The sequence below is a fragment of the Peromyscus maniculatus genome, chromosome 13, assembly GCF_049852395.1.
Source record: "Peromyscus maniculatus bairdii isolate BWxNUB_F1_BW_parent chromosome 13, HU_Pman_BW_mat_3.1, whole genome shotgun sequence".
Lineage (NCBI taxonomy): Eukaryota > Metazoa > Chordata > Mammalia > Rodentia > Cricetidae > Peromyscus > Peromyscus maniculatus.
The window spans coordinates 39,433,667-39,452,111 of NC_134864.1; the positions used below are offsets into that span (position 1 = coordinate 39,433,667).

The 18,445-nt window shown below is 53.6% G+C and overlaps 1 protein-coding gene across 1 annotated transcript; it reads left to right on the plus strand.

The window, feature by feature from the left end:
* Positions 1 to 1,559: 1,559 nt before the first annotated feature.
* On the plus strand, positions 1,560 to 18,238 carry Ptprn (protein tyrosine phosphatase receptor type N). Its single transcript, XM_076550011.1, is given in 27 exon segments — positions 1,560 to 1,776; positions 3,532 to 3,582; positions 3,767 to 3,880; positions 5,593 to 5,689; positions 7,308 to 7,515; positions 7,517 to 7,567; positions 7,651 to 7,896; positions 7,899 to 8,007; positions 8,689 to 8,774; positions 8,776 to 8,821; positions 8,892 to 8,893; positions 9,517 to 9,549; positions 10,162 to 10,421; positions 10,630 to 10,716; positions 10,996 to 11,075; positions 11,215 to 11,279; positions 11,699 to 11,917; positions 12,536 to 12,736; positions 12,836 to 12,983; positions 13,112 to 13,185; positions 13,405 to 13,482; positions 13,587 to 13,706; positions 14,261 to 14,427; positions 16,469 to 16,522; positions 17,086 to 17,150; positions 17,342 to 17,415; positions 17,637 to 18,238. Coding segments are annotated over 27 exon segments (2,922 nt in total). The 5' UTR covers positions 1,560 to 1,661; the 3' UTR covers positions 17,709 to 18,238.
* The last annotated feature ends 207 nt before the right edge of the window (positions 18,239 to 18,445 follow it).

The window sequence follows — 18,445 nt, forward strand, 5'->3', positions numbered from 1 at the left end:
GAGGGAGCACTCATGTAGAGGTCAGTGTGTGATGAGGGAGCACTCATGTAGAGGTCAGTGTGTGATGAGGGGAGCACTCATGTAGAGGTCAGTGTGTGGTGAGAGAGCACTCATGTAGAGGTCAGTGTGTGATGAGGGAGCACTCATGTAGAGGTCAGTGTGTGATGAGGGAGCACTCATGTAGAGGTCAGTGTATGATGAGGGAGCACTCATGTAGAGGTCAGTGTATGATGAGGGAGCACTCATGTAGAGGTCAGAAGACAACGTCATGAGAGTCAGTTCTCTCCTGTCTTTATATGGATTCAAGGGATCAAACTCAGGTCATCAGATTTGGGTAGTGAATGTCTTTACTCACTGAGCCACATTGTCTTAAAAACAAAACAAATAAACAAAAACAATTAGAAAGCAAAAGAGTAATGTAGACAAAGTGGAACCTTAGAAAACTCATTCCATAGTTTACTGAGTAAGCTGAAATCAGAGTGGTATCAAAAAGTCATGGAGGAAATTCCTGCGACAGGCTTGAGAAAATGTCTAACCAGAGCAGTGAGGGTGCAGAGAAGTGGTCTGATGTGGTGTGTACCTTATGGTAGAAACCATGAGATCATTGATAAGCTTGAGACGGGAGAGGCTAATGGACAGCCAAAGCTAATAACAAATGTCAGAGCTTAGGAGTGCAACAGCTGATATTTTGTAACACAGGAATAACTACAGGTGGCCACAATGAATTGACCATTTCAAATGAGCTGATAGAGAAGATTCTGGGTGTTCCCAGCACAAAGAAATGATAAACGTCTGAGGTAACAGTTAAGTCAGATATGTGGATCTGATCATTACACATTACATACATGCATGTTCATGTACTGCAAAGTCACACTGTACATATGTGTACAGTTGCTATATATCAACCGAAAGAAAACAAACACTAAAGAAAGAAAAAAATTCAAAAGACAGACAGATGAGTAGATTGCAAGAGGAAAAGAAGTTAATGCATTGGAGTGTTCATGATGTGCAAGTCCAGGTCTTGCCCCAGGGATGAGCTAACGTATAACGTATAAATTCTCACCACCACCTGTGGGGCAGGGGCTTTTGCCCCTCCGCTTTACCAAACAAGGTAAGCAACTAGCTCAAGGCTGTGCGGGCATGCATGCCTAACCGTCCCTGATCATCGGGATGACGCCAGTAGCTGTAATGGAGATGCATTGCGAGTTCCTATTCTGGTCTCTTACGCTTCTTGTCTCGGGGTGTATACTCGCTGGCCCACGTATCTTTCCTGCTTCCCACAGAACTGGAGTCCTTTTCACCAACCCTGAGCCAGAGAGACAGAGGCGGTGGACCTGAAAAATACAGGTCGGGAGTGGGTGGACCCAGTGGGAATTCTAGCGAGGAAACTACTATATGGAGGAGGCGGTATAGGTTGAGTAGGTCCGGAGCTAAGAGGGGGCTCTCACGTCAGTGTGACGCAAATAAGCCTAAGAGCCGGGGGTGGAGATGTCGTCACTGCACGCCCGCAGTTGGCCAAGTCGCCTCGAGAGGGGCATGCAGACCCCGCCTCGGAGGTGGGTGGGGAGCGGCAGGCTCCGCCTAGGCTCCTCGGCCGACTCCCGCCAGCGTCCCTGAGACTGGCTGGGGAGCGAGCGAGCGCACGGAGCCAGCCGGGAAGGATGCGGCGCCCGCGGCGGCCCGGGGGTCCCGGGGGCTCCGGGGGCCTCCGGCTGCTGGTCTGCCTGCTGCTGCTGAGCGGCCGCCCCGGGGGCTGCAGCGCCATCAGTGCCCACGGTCAGGAGGAAACTTGATTTGGGGGGCCGGGGGGGGGGGGGAGGATGGAGAGAGCAAGGGCCGGGAGCAGAACTCGGTAGTGGAGGGTGGAGGGGAGCGTTGCAAAGGCGAGAAGCTCAGGTAGACTAGATGGAGCGGGGGAGCGGTTGCGGGGTGAGGAAGATGAGGGGAGATGAAGGGAGATGAAGAGGAGGGCGGCTGCGAGGAAAGAAAGGGGCGTAGGCCGGGAGGTGGAGCTGGGATACGCAGGCGGGACCTGGGAGAAGTGGGCTCCGGGGAAGACGAGGATCGGGGGGGGGGGGGGGGAGGGATGCGGGTACTCGTAAGTCGAAGGGTTTAGAGGGACTACAGGACCGGGGGAGAAGCCAGAGACGTCGAGGTGGAGACCCGAACTGAAGAATCGGAAGCCGGGAAGGAGGAAGAGGCGACCACCCGGCGGCAGGAGCCTGGCCTCGTCGGGTACCCGGCTCCAGCTTGAAGCCGGAGGACTGGCTAGGGACAGCGAGCAAGGCTTATCTTGCAAGTCTAGAGAGGCCATTTGCTGCTAGATGGTCAGCTCTAAGAAGGGGACACGTGGGGGGGTGGGAGCGGAAGAGGATGAACAGGGGAGGGTCCTCTCCCTGGCCCCCTCCCCACAGCCAGGCCTGGTGCTGACTCACATCTAAGCGGACAGAGTCAGCGCTGACTCACGGGCCCGGGATGGGGGTGGGAAGGTGGCGCGTGGGGGGTGGAAGGGGCGCAGCCTCTCCATCTGGCGCCCTCTTTCCCCACCCTGGCTTGGAGGCCAGTGTACGGTACTTCCTGTGAGGCCGAGAGGTAACAAGGTAGAGCGGAAGGATGACATCCTGTGGCAACCCCCTGGTCCTGTCACCCCTCCCTCGGTAACCGGCTCCCCTCCCGACGTGCCCTTGGCTCCTGGCTTCAGCACCACGGACAGCGCCAGCGCCTCAAGCCTGGGACAGGCTGCCACAGAATCAAGCACCTACCACCTTTTCCCTGTCCCGCGGGGGAGGTGTGCTGGAGTTTCCGCCTCTTCCGAGTTCCAGGCCACTAGAGTTAGGATGCTTTGCGCGATTTGGGGAACTACGATTTCCTTTTGAATTTGGCCTCAAATTCTCCCACAATGCTACATAGGTGATCTACATCCCTTCCCCCCATTGCTCCAACTCCCTGTTAAGCAAATTGAGCCTTTAAAAGACTGAAACAGAGATCTTTAAAATCCAAAGCTAGACCCCCCCCCACACACACACACACCTCCTCAAGAGTTCTAGGTCGTGGGGCTGGAGAGATGGCTCAGTCTCAGTACAGAGCTTATCATGCAAGTGTGAGGTCCTGAGTTCAGATCTTCGGCACCCACATAAAAAGCACCCACACGACTGATGTCTGACCCTGGTGATGGAAAAATGGAGACAGATAAATCCCTGGGACGTGCAGGGTGAACTCCAGGTTCAGTGAGAGACCCAGTTTTTAAGATATGAAGTGGGCAACAAGTGTGGAAGATATCCAACATTGACCTCTGGCCTACACACACACACACACACACACACACACACACACACACACACAGAGGCATGAACATATATAAATTTGTATGCATACATATGCTAGAGAGAGAGAATTCTAGGCCGCTTCCCTGCTGTCCTCCCAACTTAAAGCCTTCCTTAGAATGAATAATGAGACATATCTGCCTCCCCTGTTGCCCAGCCACCTAACGCTTCTCTGTGTTCTGAGCACCCATCTACTGTACTTCTACAGGCTGTCTGTTTGACCGCAGACTCTGCTCGCACCTGGAAGTCTGTATTCAGGGTGAGTAGGGCCCTGGCATAGGATTCAAAAGACCAAGATGGGGAGGGAGAGCTCAGATGTGAGGAGGGCAGAGGAGCAGCACTCGAAAGCCGGAGAAGGTGGAGAGAGCATTGTCCATCTGCAGCCTGGACTTTGGAGGGCCTCCTGCAAAGCCCATGACCACAGCACCTTTTCGTGCTTTCAGATGGCTTGTTTGGACAGTGCCAGGCGGGAGTCGGGCAGGCACGGCCCCTTTTGCAAGTCACCTCCCCTGTTCTCCAGCGTTTACAAGGCGTGCTCCGGCAACTCATGTCCCAAGGTGAGGTCTGAGTGCCCTGGAACACCAAGATTGGAACTCGGTTGGTGGGGAAGTAAGGGACCACTTCATCCAAAAATTTCTCTGCGTGCAACTTAATAAGTACATCCACTTATGAAGCCCCTTCTCTGAGACCTTGCTGGATAAGGGGGCAAAACAAGGGTAATGTTAGGACCCTAGAGACGGGCTGTTCACATATGAATTATCTAGAGTTATACACACAGGAGACCTGCAGCTGAAGCTGGAAATTATTTATTAGGTTTGTTAGGATTTTGCTTGTTTGTTTTGAGACGAGCTCTCTCTGTGTAGCCCAGGCTAGCTCCAAATTTATTATGTAGCTCAGGCTGGTCTGAAACTTATGGTGATCCTTCTGCTTTAGCCTTACTTCTGCCAGGACTACAGGCATGCACCACTGCATCCATCTTAAGACATGTCTGTCTTAAGAAGTTTGCTGCAACAAGGGCAGTGGTGGTGCACACCTTTAACCCCAGCACTTGGGAGGCAGAGACAGGTGGATCTCTGAGTTCAAGGCCAGTGTGGTCTACAGAGTGAGGTCCAGGACAGCCAGGACTGTTACACAGAGAAACCCTGTCTCAGAAAAAAATTGCTACAATGAAATGTAATGACAGATGCAAGAAGACACAGATAAAATAGTATTGCTATAAGACAGGAGAAATAACATCATATTTTTGTGCTAAGAGGAATAATTCAGTGGAGAGGAAAGGATAGATATAGGAGAAAATACAGGGAGAATGTTCTTGAGTAAGAAAGAGAGGCTGAAATCTAGTGGTCAGTTGGAGGAGTTGATTGTAATAGGAACACAGAGAGTTCTAATGCATGGAATAGATGTTTGCAGGCCCCAGGATATGAGTCATGAGTAACCTAGATTATAAATCCAGAGCAGGATCTGGGCATGGCGACACACAGCTGTGATTCCAGCACTTGGGCAGCTGAAAGAGAAGGATTCCATGAGTTCCAGGCCAGCCTGTGCTACATAGTGAGACCCTGACTCTAAATAAATAAACCCACAGAAGGAAGGCTGGAGAAGAGAGAGATGTGATCCCTCTAGAATGAATGAATGAGAGATCTTTTCTGAGAGCAGAGCTTCCTGGGTAAAGAGTCAGTCAGAACATGGGCCTCAGGGTCAGGTGATGCTGACAGTGATGTTGAGAATTACAGCAGAGATGATTCAAGTGTGTGAAATAGGCACATGGAGCATTTCACCTTCCTGACAATACTTCATGTCCTCGGCAGCCCACAAAATGTGTATCATTCCCACTCTACAAAAGACTCGGGCTTAGAGTGAAGAAATGCAGTGAATGAGAGCAGAGGTGTCACTTGTTAAGAGTTCTTCCTGTGACAGAACTATTCCCCATGATGTGTTATTTTAATTATCACAATAGTCCTTAGGAGATACATATCCCCAGATGAGAGAATTGAGATGAGGGAGCTAAGAAGGCTTAACAACTTGCCCAAGGCCTCCAGCTCTTCAGGAACCAAAGCTGGGCTGGATTCCAGCCCAGGCAGTTTGACTCCAAAAGCTGTACCTGAGGATAGAGATGGGGAGGTAGCTCAGCTCACCGTTGTCTCCAAAGGCACATGCCCTGCTCTGCCAAACCCAACTCGCTGCAGGGAACGGGGTATACTCCTGACCTCCACTCTGGTACTAGGTCCCTAGTCTCAAGCCAACTTTGTCCTGTCCTTTCTCCTGACAGGATTGTCCTGGCACGATGACCTCACCCAGCATGTGATTTCCCAGGAGATGGAACGCATTCCCAGGCTTCGTCCCCCAGAGCCCTATCCAAGGGACAGGTAGGTAGCCTTTCTCAACAGCCTTAGACTGTTGGGGTCAGTGATCTGCAACCTTCTTTATAGGCAGGAGGGTGGAGGTGCCAAGGTCAGCAGAACTGGGGCATAGGTAAAACAGAATCGAGAATGTCCCTCTAACACGTTGACATGGCTCAGGAGGAGCTGAGTTTATCCTAGAAATCCAGCAAAACAGGACAATAAATATATACTTTAAAAAAAAAGTTGATATTTGATATTGTGAAAGAACTATTAAAGTGCTTGTTAAAGACAAACTACAGGAGCTGGAGAGATGGATGGCTCAGAGGTTAAGAGCACTGGCTGCTCTTCCAGAGGACCTGAGTTCAATTCCCAGCAACACATGGTAGCTCACAATCATCTATAATGAGATCTGGTGCCCTCTTCTGGCAAGTAGGTATACATGCAGGCAGAACACTGCATAATAAATAAACCTTAAAAAAGAAAAGAAAAGAAAAACTAGAATTTTCATGGACCCAAGTTGTGTATGACAGAAAACAGCGTTGTCTCTCTGTGGTTCGAGCCTGTAAAGCAGTCATCCTCAACCTTCCTAATGCTGTAACCCTTTAATACAGTTCCTTGTGTTGCGGTGACCCCCAACCATAAAATTATTTTCATTGCTGCTTCATAACTGTAATTTTGCTACTCTTATGAATCATAATGTAAATATCTGTGTTTTGCAATGGTCTTAGGCGACCCCTGTGAAAGGGTCATTCCACCCCCAAGGGGGTCGCAGCCCAGAGGATGAGAACCTCTGCTCTAAGGGCAATTTTCCTCAGAACGTGTGGCACTCGGATATTGATACCTGGACCAAGAAGGCAACAGCAGTGAGGCCAGGGCAGTCTTAGTTGGGGAGGACACACAGGGACAGCAGTGCAGGAGCATGCCACAGTCACAGTCCATCCCCGGTATGTGTGTGTGTGCACAGATGCCTTCCCCTGCTCCCAATCTCCCTCCATCATCCCCCTGAGCTTCCTTAGCCTGTGCAGCTGTGTTTCAAAGACATACACATGCTTGGGGATGTAGCTCAGTGGTAGAGTGCTTGTCTTGCACACACAAGGTCCTGGGTTTGATCCGTAGCTAAACACACACACACACACACACACACACACACACACACACACACACACACCTGTTCTTTTTTGTTTGTTTGTTTTTTGTTTTTTGTTTTTTTTTTTTTTGTTTGTTTTTTTCAAGACAGGGTTTCTCTGTATAGCTTTGCGCTTTTCCTGGAGCTCACTTGGTAGCCCAGGCTGGCCTCGAACTCACAGAGATCCGCCTGGCTCTGCCTCCTGAATGCTAGGATTAAAGACGTGCACCACCACTGCCCAGCTCTTCTTTCTTTCTTTCTAAATCAAAGTCAGAGACATGTTTACCAATCCAGAGGGGTCTGTTATCACCTCCTGCCCTCTAGCCCATCTCTCCCCTTCATTTCTTAAGAGGACAAAGCTATTCTAAACAGCGGACTCTGTCCGACCTCAACCTTGTAAAGTCTCCACACCCTTGTTCCATCCAAACATACACATAAACCTCCCTCCCTCTTCCCCCCCCCATTGCTCCCCCTCTCCCTCTCTCCCACTCCTCCTCTCTCTCCTTTCCTCCCCAGGTCTGGTTTGATGCCCAGGAGACCAGGCCCAGCTGGGGAGCTGCTTTCTCAGGGCAATCCCACCGGCTCGTCTCCTGCTGCCCAGGGGCTCCCCCGGCCTCCGGGGGGTGGGAACGGAGCTGGGGCGGGCTCCCCACTGTCTTCTCTGCAGGCTGATCTGTTGCCCCCTCTCTTGGAGCATCTCCTAATGCCCCCACAGCCTCCCCACCCCTGCTCTGACGTATGAACCCGCATTGCTACAGCCTTACCTGTTCCACCAGGTGAGCCCTCGACTCTGGACATGACTCCACCCCAGTACCCAACCCTGACTTCTGTTCTTAACCACACCTCTGGTTTCCCACAGTTTGGCTCCCGCGATGGCTCCCGGAGCTCGGAGAGCTCCCCAGGGGTGGTTGGTGTTGGCCACCTGCCCAAGGCCGAAGCTCCTGCCCTCTTCAGCAGAAGTGCCTCCAAGGCCATTTTGGGGGCTCACTCTGGCCACTCCTTCGGGGACCTTCCAGGTCCCTCACCTGCTCAGCTTTTCCAGGACTCAGGGATGCTCTACATGGCCCAAGAGTTGCCAGTGCCTGGCAGGGCCAGGGTACCCAAGGCTGCCAGAGCAAGGGGGGCAGCAGCCGGGCAGAGGACTCCTCAGAGGGCTACGAGGAGGAAGTACTAGGGGGTCGTGGGGAGAAGCCCTCTTCCCAAGCAGTACAGCCAGGTAAGAGGATCCTTGGCACCCACCTCTCTGTCTAGGGGGGGCTTCTTCCTGACTGTCCTTGAAGATGTTCCTTTATTCATTTGTTTACTTGGTTGTATTTTTATTTTATTTATTTTAAAGAGAAGATCTTGCTATTACCCCAGGCTATCCTTGAGCTCATTTTTAGCTCAGGCTGGACTCAAACCTGCTGCGGTCCCCCTGCCTCAGACTCCTGAGTACTGAGATCACAGGCAAGAATCACATCTAACTGTGACTCTGCCTTCCATTCACACACGTAACTGTCTACTGGCGAGCTGATGTCCAAGGCACTAACTTCAATGCAGAGACCATGGGGTGTGCACCTGGCATACCTCGAGTATGTTCAAGTCTGGGGATGGGAGGGCATCAGCCTTCCAGCATTTAAAGATTTTTTTTTTTTTTTTTTTTTTTTTTTTTTTTTTTTTTGGTTTTTCGAGACAGGGTTTCTCTGTGTAGCTTTGGAACTCACTCTGTAGTCCAGGCCAGCCTCGAACTCACAGAGATTCACCTGCCTCTGCTCCCGAGTGCTGGGATTAAAGGTGTGCGCCACCACCGCCCGGCTAAGAATTCTTAAATGTGCTTGTCCCCTCCCGCAACCACCTATCTGCATCCCATCCATTTGTCCTACCCTTCGCCCTAAGCTCTGTGTCTGGCTCTCAGCAGATGCAAGCCTGCAGAGATTGGCTGCTGTCCTGGCGGGCTACGGAGTAGAGCTGCGTCAGCTGACCCCAGAGCAGCTTTCTACCCTGGCTGACCCTGCTGCAGCTACTGCCCAAGGGCACAGGAAGAAGTCTTGGTGAGTATCCAGGGTAGCAACTTCCTGCTCCATGAAGGCTCATCGTCTCACTTCTCCTCAAGACGGCAAGGAGTTATCTGGACAGTCACAGGGGAGAACTTTTGGTTTTGCTTTTTCTTGAGATGGGGACTTGCTGTAGGACAGGCTAACTTAAGAACTCATGGTCCTAGGTGGGCGGTGGTGACACACGCCTTTGATCCTAGCACTCCGGAGGCAGAGGCAGGCAGGTCAGTCTCTGAGTTTGAGGCCAGCCTGGTCTACAGAGAGTTCCAAGACAGCCAGGGCTGTACAAAGAGCTGTACAAAGAAACTCTGTCTCAAAAAACAAAATCAAAAACCAAAACTAAGCTAGCGAAAAAAGAACTCATGATCCTTCTTCTGCCTCTGCCTCTAGAATATAGAGATTACAGGTATGGCCCAGCATGCCGGGTTGAAAAGAGAGTTCTTTTGAGGACAGGGTTATTACCACCACATCCCAGGGAGCAAGAGGGTAAGATGGTAAGCTGTAGCATCAGACCAGAAAAGACTAGAGGGTGGGAAGCTCAATGAGGATGGGGAGAGGAAGCAGGGGAAGGCATCTGGGACTATTGACAGGACAGGGTCTCACAGACTGAACAGGTCCCGGGGTGCTGGTCCTTTCTCACCTTGGCCCTGATACTCTTTCCCAAGACCTTGCTTTTCCTATCTCTACAGGAGGGGGCTGGAAATGTCGGAGCTGATGTCAAGAAGGTGAGTTCCCTGGCACCTTCCTGCCTTTGGCTGACATCTGAATCCTAGGCTCAGAATTTGTCCTCTGCCCCCTCATTCTGAGCTCCAAGGACTTCAAATCACCACCTCTGGCCTCACTTGAAGTTGATATGACTAAAAGCCAGGATTCTTAATCCACTCCTCTTTTTACCACAATCCTTTCGGACTCTGATGAGTCCTACAAGCAGGGACTTTGGTGGAGGCTCATCCTGTTGTAGCTGGATGCTTTTGCCCTTCTCTGTTTTAGATGTTGGAGTCTAATGTGGCCACTGAACAAAAGCCTAAAAACCACTGGCTTTCTGTTCATCTTTCCAGATTATCAGGCTTTATCCCACACCCGCATTCCAGCCCCACCCTGTGAATTTACAGACCACATTTCACTCATTCAACTCTTCATTCATTCATTTATTCGTCCACTTGATTCATGTTCCCTGGATGTGCTCTCTGTACCCATTTATGGGGTTTGGGGGGTAGAAAGTTAAGCAGTTCCTAAATTTCACTGTAAAGAGTTTAGAGCCCAAAATGTGGCCCTTACGTCCCCAACCCTGAGCCCTTCCACGCTAGAGGTCACCCCTGCATCCTGTCTTGTCACAGACAGATGAACAGAAAGGAGACACAGCAGAGCCTCGGCCCCCCACACCCTTGCTTCCGGGACACCCCACTGCTGGCCCCACCTCCAATGAAGTGCAGCAGATGCTGAGCCCTGGCATCATCCCTGAGCCTCCACAAACATCCAATCCTCCCGGAGTCTCCTCTGTCCTCCGGGAGAAGAAAAGTCCCTTGAGCCAGAGCCAGGGACAGCCTTCAGCTCGACCGTCAGCCGAGGAGTATGGCTATATAGTCACTGACCAGAAGTAAGCATTGCACCCCAAGGAAGCCTTCCTGTTCCGGGGGGTGGGGGGGAGGTTGGCCTCTCTGTCAGGAAGCAAAGAGCAAGGATCAAGCTCTCAAAAAAAAGGACAGAGAGGCAGTGGGGGTTTCCGCGCCTCTGGAGGTGGCCCATTTCAAGAAGGTCTCTGAGACTTCCCCTCTCCCCTCCCTCTGCCCGCTCCCCTCCCGCAGACCCTTGAGCCTGGTGGCTGGAGTGAAACTCCTGGAGATCCTGGCGGAGCATGTGCATATGTCCTCAGGCAGCTTCATCAACATCAGGTGGGGCCGCCATCCCGGTGGGACCGCACAGGGGTCTAGAAAATAGCCTGAGTGAGGCGGTGCTGAAGGGGCCAGGGAGGGAAGGGAAGACAGCTTTGAGGTCAGAGATGCCGCCAGCTTGTCAAAGCAGGACAGTCACGTGCAGCTAGTCACGGCAGCTAGCCCGTCTGTCGTCAGACACACTCATGGGAATCCCGCATCCTCAGTGCTGGCCTCTTGATTTCAGTCTGGGATCTCATCTCAGGTGGGTAAGTTAGTAACATGCCTCCTGTTTGCTAGTGTGGTGGGACCAGCTGTCACCTTCCGAATCCGGCACAACGAACAGAACCTGTCTTTGGCGGATGTGACCCAGCAAGCTGGTAAATACTGTCCTACCCTTAGGCCCAGGCTGAGCTTGACCCCGGCCCTGCTTCCCCAGCCTGTGATGATGCTCCCTTAAAATACGTCCAGCCTGCATGGGGCTGGCAAGAGCCTGACCTGCATGCACCCTTCCCGCAGGGCTGGTGAAGTCTGAACTGGAAGCGCAGACAGGGCTCCAGATTTTGCAGACAGGGGTGGGACAGGTAAGCACTAACTGTAGGCTCTGTCAGCCCCGTGGGCCTGACTCTGCACACAGGAGAGGAGAACTTAAAGGGTTGAAATTGCATTTGGCTCTCCAACCTCCTTTCCCAAGCATCCCCCCCTTCTGTGCAGTTCTCATTTTGACCAGCAGATGGGCTCTTTCCTGAAGGACCATTCTTGATGGCTAAGACCATCATTTTCACACTGACGTCTCCTTTTCTCTGTTTATCCTTCTGGTGGGATCACCCAAAGTCTCTGGCACTTGAGTTGGTCCCATGCGGACTGGAAAGGAGGCTGTATGTCCTGCTCGTTACCTCCACACCCCTGCCTTCACAGCTTTGTTCCTAGAGGTGGCCTAAGAAGGAGTCAGGGCCCGATCTCCCCTGCCGCCGTGCCCCTGATTCTGGCTTTGTTCCTACAGAGGGAGGAGGCAGCTGCAGTCCTTCCCCGACAAGCCCATGGCACCTCTCCCATGCGCTCAGTGCTGCTTACTCTGGTGGCCCTGGCAGGTGTCGCTGGGCTGCTAGTGGCTTTGGCGGTGGCCCTGTGTGCGCGCCATCACTCGAGACGGCGGGAGAAGGAGCGCCTGGCAGCCCTGGGGCCCGAGGGGGCCCACGGTGACACTACTTTTGAGTACCAGGTGTGCAGGTTCATGGAGGGAAGGAAGGACAGGGGGCGTGAGAGACACGGTCTTGTCTGGGGCAGATTTTTTTTTTTTTTTTTTTTTTTTTTCTGAGACAGGGTTTCTCTGTGTAGCTTTGCGCCTTTCCTGGAGCTCACTTTGTAGACCAGGCTGGCCTCGAACTCACAGAGATCCGCCTGGCTCTGCCTCCCGAGTGCTGGGATTAAAGGCGTGCGCCACCACCGCCCGGCGGCGTGGAGCAGAATTGGAAGGGGCGTGGTGATGCACTTTTTGAATGAAGGTGGGCTGGGAAGAGCTGGCGCCTGAGACTCCTCTCGGGGCTATGATCCTGGGGTTCCGCTTTGTGATATCTGACATTGGTCACAAGCACCAACCCAGCACAAAAGAGCAAAGGCCAAAGACAGACCTTTCTCATCCCATCGATCAGAGACAAGCCTAAGGCTGCAGACTTGAATCCCAGGCCTTGTTTGTTTGTTCTTCTGTTTGTTTTGAGTTCTGGGTCTCCAGCGCGCTATGCAAACATTCAGCCCACACGGCCACTGAGCTGCAGCCCTGTGGCCCTGCGGCAGGACTTCTGGGGAACCCTGGCCTCAGTCATTCCTCCTCCCTTTGCAGGACCTGTGTCGCCAACACATGGCCACAAAGTCCCTGTTCAACCGGGCAGAGGGCCAGCCGGAGCCTTCGAGGGTGAGCAGTGTGTCCTCCCAGTTCAGTGACGCGGCCCAGGCCAGCCCCAGCTCCCACAGCAGCACACCATCCTGGTGCGAGGAGCCTGCCCAGGCCAACATGGACATCTCCACGGGACACATGATTCTGGTCAGGAAAGGGCTCAGGCCCAAAGTGGGGAGGGGCCGGGATGGCAAGAGAGGCAGGATGGGCGGTGTGCGCCAGAGCCGGGCTATGGTACCCCTCCAGGCATACATGGAGGATCACCTTCGGAACCAGGACCGGTTAGCCAAGGAGTGGCAGGCCCTGTGTGCCTACCAAGCCGAGCCAAACACCTGCGCCACCGCACAGGGCGAGGGCAACGTCAAGAAGAACCGCCATCCCGACTTCCTGCCTTGTAAGTGAGCCGCAGGCTAGCCCAGCCCCACCCTCAGAGCTGGGAACAATTTGAGGCTGTGGGGAAGTGGGGGGGGGGGCCTCCTGGTTCAGGCTGAGTGGCAGAGGCCATTTGGGGGTTCTCTGCAGATGACCATGCCCGCATCAAACTGAAAGCGGAGAGCAACCCTTCCCGGAGTGATTACATCAATGCCAGCCCCATCGTAAGTGGCTCTGCCTTCCGTCCTCACCTTCTCCCTCTTTATTCTCTCCCCTGTAGTCATTTCTTACACCTGTCAAGCCCTGAAATTGTGGGGCCGGTGTCTTTGTGATAAAATACAGGATCCTCAGCCCTCCCCGGCCCCGGGACCACCCCCGACCCACCCTCTCTCCGAGCTGCCCCTTCCCATTCTGGGCTCATGGCCTATCCTCCATCCCCTCAGATCGAACATGACCCTCGGATGCCAGCCTACATAGCCACACAGGGGCCTCTGTCGCATACCATCTCGGACTTCTGGCAGGTGCATTCTTGGAGGGGGGAGGTGGATTTCTAGGAACCAGAGGCCCTTGGGGCAACCAGGGCCAGCGAGGCTCGAGGGCCACTTACCTGGGTCTCTGTCCCTAGATGGTGTGGGAGAGTGGCTGTGCTGTCATCGTCATGCTGACCCCACTGGTGGAGGACGGTGTCAAACAGTGTGACCGGTACTGGCCAGACGAAGGATCCTCCCTCTACCATGTCTATGAGGTCAGCAGTTAGAGGACAATGAGTGGGGATGATGGATGATGCCCTATTATTTTACTTACGAATGTGTGTGTATAGATGCATATACACATACACATACACACACACACACACACACACACACATATCACTCAGACATGAGCATTTGTGTGTTCAAAAGGCACTTGTAGGGACTTTGATAAAAAAAAAAACTCAGAGCCGCAGGGCGGTGGTGGCGCACACCTTTAATCCCAGCACTCGGGAGGCAGAGCCAGGCGGATCTCTGTGAGTTCGAGGCCAGCCTGGGCTACCAAGTGAGCTCCAGGAAAGGCGCAAAGCTACACAGAGAAACCCTGTCTCGAAAAACAAGAAAACAACAACAACAACAACAAAAAAAAAAAACCTCAGAGCCATGCGTATGTAAGACAGAGAAAACAAATATCCAAAGATTGAAATGAAGACCGCCTTTGATGCCCCGAAGGATTCAGCATGTGGACGGCCTGGGAGGCAGGAGGGTGGGACCGGAGAGGCGGAGGGGAGCGCGCGTGCTGCGCTCAGTCTGGTCGGGCACGCGACAGGTGAACCTGGTGTCGGAGCACATCTGGTGCGAGGACTTCCTGGTGCGGAGCTTCTACCTGAAGAACGTGCAGACCCAGGAGACGCGCACGCTCACGCAGTTCCACTTCCTCAGCTGGCCGGCAGAGGGCACTCCGGCCTCCACCCGGCCGCTGCTGGACTTCCGCAGGTGAGCGAGCAGGCTGCGAGCGCCGCCCAGCTCTCCCTGGGGCCCCGGGTCTGAGCCTCGCCCTTGACCTCTGTCCCTCCTGCCTTTCATCCCCCAAGCCAGTACCGACAGTCTGGTCATGCCGCCCCAGCCTAGTGCCTCTCTCACACCTACTTCCTCCCAGCGCCTCCCCACCATCGGGCTCCTCTGCGGGCTTCCCTGGAGACCGGGGGCCGCTTTCTAGTTCCCCTCTCCTGCCCGGTCCTTCTGGTGCTCAGCCCTGTGCTTCCTCACTTGCTCTTTCTCTCCTGTCCAGCTTCCTTCCCCCATCTTCCTTCCCGTCTTTTTGCCTGTTTTTTCCTCTTTCCCTTTCTTCCTTCCCCGTCATTCTTCTCTCCAGCCTGTCCTGTCTCTTCCCTCCCTGCCTCACAGCTGCCAGCCGTGTGTGTGTGTGTGTGTGTGTGTGTGTGTGTGTGTGTGTCTGCTAATATTCTTACTTCAGTTGAACAGTCACGACCACCCGCAGAGAGCGAAGAAACAGGCAGGCAGGTCTGAGAAGAGACTATGCAGAGGCTGCTTGGGGAACCGTGGAGAAATGTAAAAAGAGACCAAGATTACCCTGCAGGAAGTTCCTGGGACTAGGATGGCCTGAGACAGCCGCTAACAGAGGGATTTAACCTATTGTAACACCCAGACCAGGCCAGGCACCCAGCATCCCCTGCTTTGCCCCCCCCACCCCCTACCCCCCACTCCCCCCACCCTGCACACAGGTGGCAGAGAAGCCCCTCTCTAGGGACCGAGGCCCCACTGCATTGAAACCTGTTCCTCCGTCTTGTGCCAAGCTGGCCTGGGTCTCCAGTGCCAGGACGCGGGGCAGAGTTGGGGTGGGGACCATGGTAGTTTCTGAACTCTAGGACAACAGTGATTTCTGACTGAGTCTCTGCAGCCTGAGGCACACCTTGAAAGTGAAGTCATAGTATTAAATTATTTCCCTTCCCCCCCCCCCCACATTTACAAACCCCTGGTCAGATGAGATGGCACACATCTGTAATCCCAGCTGTGCAGGAGGCTGAGGCAGGAGGTCTGCAAATTCAAAGCCAGTCCAGGCAGTTTAGGCAGCCCTTGTCTGGTAAATAAAAGAATGAAAAAAGGTCTAGGGATATAACTCAGTGGTTGGGAACTTTCCCAGCACACAAAAAACCCTGGGTTCATTCCTTATCACTGAATAATAATAATAATAATAATAATAATAATAATAATAATAATAATAAATATTATTGTATAAAATAAAAGTTTTGATTGGGTTCAAAGATAGAGCATAAGTGAGGCCTTGGTTTTACCCCCAGATCTACAAAAGAACAAACTAACAAAGTCCCCAACAGAGCCACGGTAGGGTCACTCAATACATAGACCTTTGTAAGGCCACAGGGGTAAGCGAAACAATCCCTGGGGCTTACACTAGAATTATATCAATTCAGCTGGCATGCGGTCGCTAGAACAAAGCCGTTGTGGCAAATGAACGCATTTCAGTGACCTGACGTCAGGGCTAGGGTGGACTCTGAACCTGAGTGGAAAGGGGCCTGGCTTTCGTGGCTGTGGAGTAACCGGGCTGACCTTAATGCTCCCAGGAAGCCTTGGATTTGAACAGAACCACTTGTCGATACTACTCCATCATTACTAACTACCACATAGGGAGCGAGCCTGTGGTGTGCAAGTTCTTTATGCAGGTTTTATCTCGTGGCATTCTGTAAGAATTCCTTACAAAATAAAAAAAAAAAGGCTCCTAATTATTAACTATCATCTTCCATTTGTAGTACGAGAACTGGAAGTTAAATCCATTACTCCAGGTTCACAACTTGGGCACGTGGCTTCCGAGCGACAGAGCAGGTCCAGTGCCATCCACAGCAGCTCTGGTCCCTTCTCCACCTCACTTCCTGCTCTGTGCTTGCCACAAGGCAGGAGAAGGAGAAAGGCATTATGCGAGCACACAGTGATGCGCAACTAGCGCCTTTTCTTCTGGCTGGCTGGTGGCTTCTGGCCTCACACCCACTTCTCATTGCAGGAAGGTGAACAAGTGCTACCGAGGCCGATCCTGCCCCATCATAGTGCACTGCAGGTGGGTGGGGACCCGCTGCACATGGGCCACAGGCTACGGGCCATGGGCCACGGGCCAGGCCTTCCCGAATCGAATCTCTCCTTCTCTCCTGTCCTTTTCCTTGTGCACAAACCATGGGCACATCCTGTCTTTAGTGAGTAAAAATAGCCACACACACACACACACACACACACACACACACACACGCCCAGAAGAATGTCAGCCCACAGCTGGAAACGTTTACTCTTCGGCCCTTTCTGTGGAGAGCTGGCTGAACAAAAAGCCCAGCCCCAGGCTGGAGAGGGCCCTTCCCGTTCTAGCCTGCTGCCTCCGCTGGAAACTGAGCCATGACTGTGCTTTCCGGTTGTCCATATGCCAGGACTCCCAGGCCAGCCACTCAAGGCTTCTGTTTTCTCACCCACGGCTTACTAATGCTCTTCCCAGGCCAACTCTAATAATCAGCCAACGTCCTCACCCCCCCCCCACTCCTCCCCTGTTCCACCCCCCCACCCCCCACCCCCCACCCCCATCTGCTCCCTTCCTGCCTTGTCAGGGCTAAGCCTGTCACCAACTCCCTCTTTCAGCGACGGCGCAGGAAGGACAGGCACCTATGTCCTCATTGACATGGTACTGAACCGCATGGCAAAAGGTAAGGTCTGTTCCCACAGGACTCAGAGCCCCTGGCCCCTCATGGCTCCCCGGCACCCAGTGGGTCTGAGAACCCACCGGGGAGCGCGTGGTCGCATCTCCAAGCTTTGCCAAAGATGCCCAGGCTTTATGGGGCTTGTTCGCCCCTGGACACGCCCTTCGGCATCCCCCCCGACTCCGCCCTATCCCCAGGAGTGAAGGAGATTGATATCGCTGCCACCCTGGAGCATGTCCGTGACCAGCGACCTGGCCTTGTCCGCTCTAAGGTGACAGACAGTGCCTCCCCACCCATTCCTAGTCGCTTTCCTCCCCAAGCACTCTCTTCATGGCCACCGTGAAGAGACCAACAGCACTCTGCCCCTCCTGCATCCTCCAGACGGCCTCCCCTCCTTCCAAATGCCCGGCACCCCTCCATCCCTGCAATGTCCCCTTGGGCAGAGGCAGAGGCTGGGCTTCTCCTGACCCCTCTGTCACCGGCCTTGCACAGGACCAGTTTGAGTTTGCGCTGACAGCCGTGGCGGAGGAGGTGAATGCCATCCTCAAGGCCCTGCCCCAGTGAGGCCCCCTGGGCACCTCCGTGGACACCCCGGCCTCTGCTCCTTCTGCCTGTGTGAGCATTTGTGCCCCCCAACTCTTCAGCTCCTACCCACCTGCCATCTCGGCCCGTCTTGGGCATGGTAGCCCTTCCCAGCCCGGTGTGGAAGGAAGTGGGGGAGAGAAGGGGCAGATCCATCCGGCTTCTTTCATGTTAGACCCGAGGCAGCCCCTGGGAAACAGACAGCAGGCAGGCGGAGGAGTGGACACCAGCAGCAAGTGTGCCCGAGCCCCGTCCGACCTGAGTCTCTGTCTCCCTCTCCCCGTGGTTCTCGACGTCCCTAGCCAGTCTGCATACCCCCCGACTCCCGCCAGCCTGCAGTGTATAGACAGAGCAGGAATAGAGGGCCCCAGCTCCCCTAGCCCCTGCTACCGCTGGTCAGCCACCTTGATCCCGCGCAGCCTTCCCCTTCTAGCACAAGAGAAACATTTCTAGAAAGATCTACTTTTGTATCAATGTGAATAAAGCTAGCGTGTTGTCTGTGCAAGCTGCAACATGGACACCTTTGCGGGTCTGTTGGTTAAGCTTCCAGGTTAAGCTTCCAGGCTCCGGCTGTAGCTTGGGGCTGAGCTGGCCCGCCCTGTGTCCCTGGAGACACTAAAAGCAGAGTCACAGGGAACACAGGCTGCAGAGGCACCATGGCTGTCCCTGGTTTGAGAAGTGCCCAACAGCATGGCTTCTAGGTGGCTGGTGGGTTCCAA